At 50.7% G+C, this 6,655-nt stretch overlaps 1 protein-coding gene across 6 annotated transcripts in view; it reads right to left on the reverse strand.

Moving 5' to 3' along the window:
- Positions 1 to 6,655, reverse strand: part of CAPN3 (calpain 3) — a 64,874-nt gene that overhangs the window by 10,559 nt on the left and 47,660 nt on the right. For all 6 annotated transcript variants that reach the window (XM_006158647.3, XM_027775793.1, XM_027775792.1 and 3 more), the window contains 5 exons: positions 4,211 to 4,288; positions 3,292 to 3,452; positions 1,268 to 1,437; positions 965 to 976; positions 90 to 298 (listed from right to left, as the gene is read on the reverse strand). In XM_006158647.3, coding sequence (XP_006158709.1) covers positions 90 to 298; positions 965 to 976; positions 1,268 to 1,437; positions 3,292 to 3,452; positions 4,211 to 4,288 — 630 coding nt within the window. The remainder of the gene's footprint in view (positions 1 to 89; positions 299 to 964; positions 977 to 1,267; positions 1,438 to 3,291; positions 3,453 to 4,210; positions 4,289 to 6,655) is intronic.

Genomic DNA, 6,655 nt, shown 5'->3' on the forward strand with positions numbered 1-6,655 from the left:
CCGCTGGTGGGCCAAGTTCAGCTGCCACTGTCTGGAATGGGCTGTGTGAGCTTTTAGGGACAGGTGGGGAAAGCCAGGCTGGGACTCACTCAGAGAGGTTTCTCTTTTCAGAGAAGACGCGGAGGATGAACTCCCCCTCCTGATGGGGCTCGTAGGTGGACGGCACGATGACGTACTCGCTGGGGGGCAGGCGGAAGCGCTGTGACACCTCCCGCATGTTGATGTAGGTCCTGCTCCTGGCCTTGGAGGCGTTGTACAGGAAGAAGTCCTTCTGCAGGTGCTGCTTGTTCCCGTGCATCTGGGGACAGAGGCGCCCACGGGACCTGAGCCCCTCAGGGGAGATGCCCCGTTCTGTTTACACTGCCCTCTGGGGGTGCTCCCCACCTCCGTGGTCATCCCTCTCATGGTCTTCACCCACCTACTATCGATGCCCAAGGCCTCAAATGACTCACGCCCCTGGCGCCCCTCCCTCATTTCTTCTTCCTTTTCTGTTGTGATGCAGAAGTGAAGGTCGTGTCTACCATTTCCACCCAGGGCCACTTACCAGAAGGTCCATTCAGCAGCTCTAAGTCCCCTCAGGCTGGGAAAGACCCCAAGGAAGTGGAGGGACCTTGGCTGGGTTCTGACGGAGGTGACTCCCCCATCCCAAGGGGACAGCCACCCTCAGAACACATCTGTGGGTCTGTGTGTAACTGTGTGGGCGTGAAGGAGTGAGTCTGAGTGTGTGACAGGCAGTGTCTGGTGGGAAGGAGAAAGCACACATGAGGACAGCCTTGGGCCGTGTCCCCAGTACCCTGAGGCACCTGCTCTGCAGCTGAGATAATGTGGCAAGGCTCTCTGCTATGATAGTCCTGCCCACAAACCGCACCATGAAACGTCTGGCTGAGCTGCAGACAGACTCAGCTCCACCCCACCCCCCCCAGGTAATGCTGTGCACGAGCGCTGGCTGCTGCCGCTGCTATACCTCTTTGGGAACCTGGAGGAGAAACAGAAAAAGGAGATGCTTCAGATCTGAGTGAGCTTGCAGAGGGGTGCCAGCTGTGTAGATAGAATGCGGAAGTCCCACTCCCTGCGCACACACCCTGCTGCCCTGTCCCTCCACTGCTCCCACCTTGGGATTTCTGCTTGTTACAAACACAGGTGGGCCTGAGAGCAGGCATTCTGAGGGTTGCTGTGTATCCAGAAAGTGAACCCTCAGGGGGTCCTGAAAGCCTCCTCATTGGGATGCTTGTGTTGCCTGGGCCAGGGCTGGCTGGGGACTGCATACCTCATAGATGGCAAAGCCAATGGTGAAGAGGTTGGCCCCCAGCTTCCGGTCCTTCCGCCGATTCTTCTGCATCAGGGCGACCAAGAAGCTACAGATCACTTGGGAGTCATCTGGGTCATCATCCTCCTCCAGGAGCTTCAGACGATACTGTGGATTGGTCCAAAAAGTGTCTACGCCCCCCCAGAAAGGAAACACGCATTCAGATCTGCCTCTCGGAGAAAGGGCAGAGAGGGAAAAGGCACAGAGGGCACCTACGTATCTCTGTCTCCTGCATCTAGGTGATCAGTGAGCACATAGAGGAAATAAGATTCAGGCAATTGTCTAATTATTTGGGGTAGCCTCTCCAAAATAATAACAAATCTTTATAAAGATGGAGCTGCAGCCATAAGATATGTGGATCCCCCTCCCTCTCTGAACGTTTGTTCATTATCAGTCATTACCGATGACTTGACTGTTTTCACCTGTCCCTTAAATGGCATTGGATCCTGGGAACTGGTCCTAGGCCTCTCCTCTCACCCACCCCTAACCTGCCTCCCTGGGCAACCCTTCCCTTTTCTGCTTTCTAACTGCCCCCTACATGCTGATAGTGCTCGAGCTACATAGCCCAGCCCAGCCTCTATCTCTCTTCTGACTCCTTTCCTCAAATGTTTATTGAGTTCTTGGGGCTGGCAGATGGCATGGTGGCTAGGGGCGCTGGATTCCCACATGGCCAACCACAGCTCTAGTCCCGGACCTGGCGGCTTGCTTTCTCACTTTCTCTCTCTCTGTTCCTCTCTGGTAACATTAAAATAAATAAAGTTAAATGAAATAATTCTTTAAAAAACTTATTGAGTTCTTATTCTTGGAGAGGTTTTTTTTTTCATTTGTTTATTTGTTTTTGCTACAGGGCACGTGCGCTCTCCAGAAAGACAGAGAGAGACAGAAAGTGAGAAATTCCCCCACCCAGGGGATGGCCACACCACAATCCCTTCTCCTCCATTCTCCTCTCAGGATCTTGGGCATGCACGCGTGTATGCACCTTGCGTGAGTTTAAGCCACCGGGTCTGGGACTTGAACCATGGTAGACTACATGGGAGCTCAGCGACATAGCCAGTATGCTAACTGCTGGTCCCTTGAGTTCTTATTCTTATATGACCAAGAACTATTCTAATACGCACATCTAGTTCTGTATTACAAATCGTCACCTGGGTATTCTCCAGGTACCTCAAACATTCCATGTTCTGAACTAAACAATTCTTATAACCAACCCCACAACCAATACCACTGAAAACGATCAACAAACACCACACTGATTTTTTTTTCCTCTCTCACGTCTTATACTGTAATGTTGATACCATCCACTCAGGCCTCCAAAATGGGAGTCTTGACGTCCTTCTTCATCCTTCCTATCCTGTCTTGCCCAGTGTGCTTTCCCTGAGTCTGCCCTCTCCCCGCCACTCCGCTGCTCCTGACTTGGTCCTGGCCTGCATCATCTCTGACTTGAGCTGCCACAGTAGCTGCTAATGTAACCCTCCAGTACTACCCTCAGTGTTACTGACATGGTATTGTTTTGATGCAGTTGTCTCTTTAAAAGTTGTTTCCGGCAGGAGAGGGGAGAGCAGGTGGCATGGAGGTTAAGGCACTGGACTCCCACATGGGCAACTCTGGTTTGAGTCCTGGACCCAGCAACTTGAAAAAAATCACACCAGGCACGTGTGCAAATGTGCCCAAAATTCCAAGAGAAGAATGGAGAAGCGATTACAGAGTGGCCATCCCTGAGGGGGTGGTGATTTCTCACTTTTCCTCCCTTTCTCTCTCTGCCTCTCTCCAGAGAGCACACATGCCCTATGACAAAACAAACAAAAAACTGCTACCAGGGCTCTATCACAAAGTCCTCAGCACGGTGACTTCCTTCTCAGTAAAACGATTTAATAAGATAATGGACGTCTGGAACTTAGACTCAAGAAATGATGACAATTAATATTATTCTACCTGGGACTGGTTCTGCTTGCTTGGGCCCTCCCCCCGTCAAGAGTCTCTCCCACCTGGGAAGTTGCGGCAGCCTCCGGCAGAGCAGCCCCTCACCCAGCGGCCCTCATTCACCGACACCGTCCAGGTCTGAAGCTTGTCTGACTCCAGGGCATCGGCTGTGAGGTTGCAGATCTCCAGCTTTGTGAAATGGTAGATGAAATCATCGTATGACATCCTGAGAGGTTGGAAGATCAGAGAAACCCATATAGGAGCAGGTGGGGAGCGGTTGAGAGAGGGAAGATTCAAGGTCCCAGAGGATCCCGTCCTACTTTTTTAGGGTAAACACTGTCATTCTGCTAGATTAACCCTAAATTCTCAAGTCTTCCAATAATGACTCAAACTCATGTGTCTTTGATGGGAGGGGAGCCCGACAGAAATTCAGCTCTCCAAAAAGTCATGGTGTGCCCCACCGCTGTGCACTAGGCACAGAGCTAGGTGCAGGGGAAAGAGAGTTTGGGAAGGGCAGAAAAGTAAGCAAACAATTATTAGCATGATGAACATCATGAATAAATTAATCGTGACTTAGGGGACCTTAGGGAGTCCTGAAGGAAGTTCTCATTAAGAGATTTGAAGTCTGAATAGAGGTAATCTGAATAAGGGTGAGGGCAGCCTTGGGGGGTCAGAGTAAATAGAGCTTTCGGGGCTCCGAAAAGAGCTGTGCTGAGACTGGGGAGCAAGCGGAGCTGGGACAGAGTGCATGGTGGGTGGGCATGGAGGTGGCCAAAGCCCCAGGACGCTGGTCTGTTCCTGGGAAGGCCCATCGCCATGACCTGGTCAGCTTCTTTCAAAACCTCACCCTTGCTCATCCTCTGGCTAGAGAAGGAGAACAGGGCCCATATCTCCCAATCTGACAGCCTTGGGGGATTGGGGTCTGAGATGTACCTACCCACCCCATCCCTTACTTTTCTGGGTCCTCCCGAGTTCTGGACTCACCAGAACTCCCCATCCTCTGTGACCTGATGTTGTAGACGCACCTTCTCTTCTTTGTCTACAAAGCTCCAGTCCTTCCAGCTGGGGAAAAAACAGAATTATGGAAGGAGGAAGAAGGGAATGCCTGATGTGGGTTGGGACAGGAGGTGTCAGAGAAAAACAAAGACGTTAGACAAGGGTCCCTGCGGGGAATGTGGACTAGTGGAGCGGACAACTGAGGAGCACTGAGGCCCCTCCCGAGCGGAAAGCCCAGTTCGAACAACACTCCCTGCAGGCAACCTTTTCCTGCTCTTCCCACCCCACCTAACGTGAGGGGCTCCCTCCTACCACAGCGTTCATCTCAGGTCCCCCGTTTTTGTCCTTCCCACCGGACCCAAGCCCACAAAGTAGGCCTGTGTCTCTGTAAGGCCTGGCGCACAGTCAGCACTGAGGGAGTGAGGATTTGTCACATGTGAATTGAATGGCTGCAAGAACCGGGGACACAAGGGTCAAGGGTTGGCACCACATTGTGGTCTATTGAGGGAGGTTGCTTTTTCCGGCCATAGCACCTCAACCTGCGCCTGTGCTGAGGAGGTGCTCTGTAAACACTTGCAAAATAAATAAACGGCTGAATGAACCAGTAACCACAGTGCCCTGGGAGAAGTTCCTACAGTTACGTAAGCCCGCGGGCTGTGGTCCATTTCAGCTAAGTCTTTCTCCTCCTCTTGGGAAGAAAAGAGGAGCTCAAAGTGCTGCCTGCCATTTATTAGAGGCAATCGGGAGGCAGCCAGTAGGTGGGTCTGGGAGGCTTTGGAAGCGTTCTGGAGCCATCATAGTAATGTCTCTGTTTGCTATTTTTATTGCCCCCTAGTTGTTTTTTTCTTTTTCTCTCTTCCTTTCTTTTCTTATTAAAAAAGTCTTTATTAATTTAAATTTGACCAGAGAGGGACAGAGTGAGAGGGAGAGGGAAAGTGAGAAAGCTAGCCGCCAGGTCTGGGACTCGAACTGTGGTCAGTCATGCGGGAGTCCAGCACCCTTAACCACTACGCCACCTGCTGTTCCCTCCCCTTTTTTTATAAAGAGAGATTTTTGCTATAGAGCGTGTGTGCTTTCTGCAGAGTTAGAGAGAGACAAAGAGATAGAAAGTGAAAAATCATCCTGCAGGGGGATAGCCATGCCGCAGTCCCTTCTCCTCCATTCTCCCCTTGGGATCTTGGGCACGCACATACACATGCTTGGTGTGGGTTTTAAGCTATTGGGTCTCAGACTCGAACTGCAGTCCACTACATGGGAGTCCAGTGACAAAATGATTGCACCATCTGCTGGTTCCTCTCTCTCTCTTTCTTTCTTTCTTCCTTTTTTTTTTTTTTTGAATTTGCAGAGGGTGTGTGTGCTTACCAGAGAGAGGGGACAGAGAATGAGAAAGCACCCCTTAGTGGGCGATGGTCATGCTGCAATCCTTTCTCTTCTGTTTCCCCTTCTTTCTGGATTCTGGGCATCCTTGCACATGCCTGACATGTTTCTTGAGCTGCTGAGTCCAGGATTCAAATTGTGCACTTATCTATTTGGGATCCAGCCTCCTTAACCACCACACTAACTGGTCACTCCCTTATTCCTTTCAGTGATAAGAAGTTAAATTCTTGGGGCCAGCAGATGGCATAGTGGTTATGTCGCTAGACTCCCACATAGTCAACCACAGTTTGAGTTCTGGACCTAGCAGCTTGAAACACGTGGGGTACGTGTGCGTGTGTGCCCAAAATCCTGAGTGGAGAATGGAGGGGAAGGAGAAGAGATTGCAACGTGGTCATTCTCCTGGAGGGGTGATTTCTCACTTTCTGTCTCTCTGTCTCTCCAGTAAGTGCATGCACCCTATAGCAAAAAATGTCTCAAAAAAAAGAGTAAAATTCTTTCGAATGGACTGTGTGCCTGTGTGTGGGGACAGTAAGGGAGAGGAAATCTTAGCATTGGCTATGTACTTTCCAAATATGACCACTTACTCTTCATAATATCCCGTGAAGGAAGAGCTAATATTGCTCTCATTTTACAGACAAGGCAGCAACGAGTCCAAGAAGGGAACTCACTTGCTCAGTCCAGACCTCTGCACTGAGACCCTGCTCCTGGGACCAGCAGACAGCACAGTGGTTAAGGCATTGGACTCCTACATGGTTGACTACGGCTCAAGCTCCAGACCTAGTGGCTTGCTTTCTCATTTTCCATCGTGCTCTCTCTCTCTCTGGTGAGTGCATGTACCCTGCGGCAAATAAAAAATAATGACAGTAATAAGTATAATGAAATAAATAATTATTTTTTTAAAAAGGAAGAAAGAAAGAAAGAAGGAAAGAGCTCAGTACCCCCCTGAGCCTTACCCCCAGGCCCTAGCACCCTAGCACCATCACCTGCAGGGTCCCCTCACATACCCGTCACTCCAAGAGCCGTTCCACTCCACCTGGCCCCAGGGGTTCCGCCGCC

This window comes from Tupaia chinensis, unplaced genomic scaffold (assembly GCF_000334495.1).
Source record: "Tupaia chinensis unplaced genomic scaffold, TupChi_1.0 Scaffold000605_1, whole genome shotgun sequence".
Classification (NCBI taxonomy): domain Eukaryota; kingdom Metazoa; phylum Chordata; class Mammalia; order Scandentia; family Tupaiidae; genus Tupaia; species Tupaia belangeri.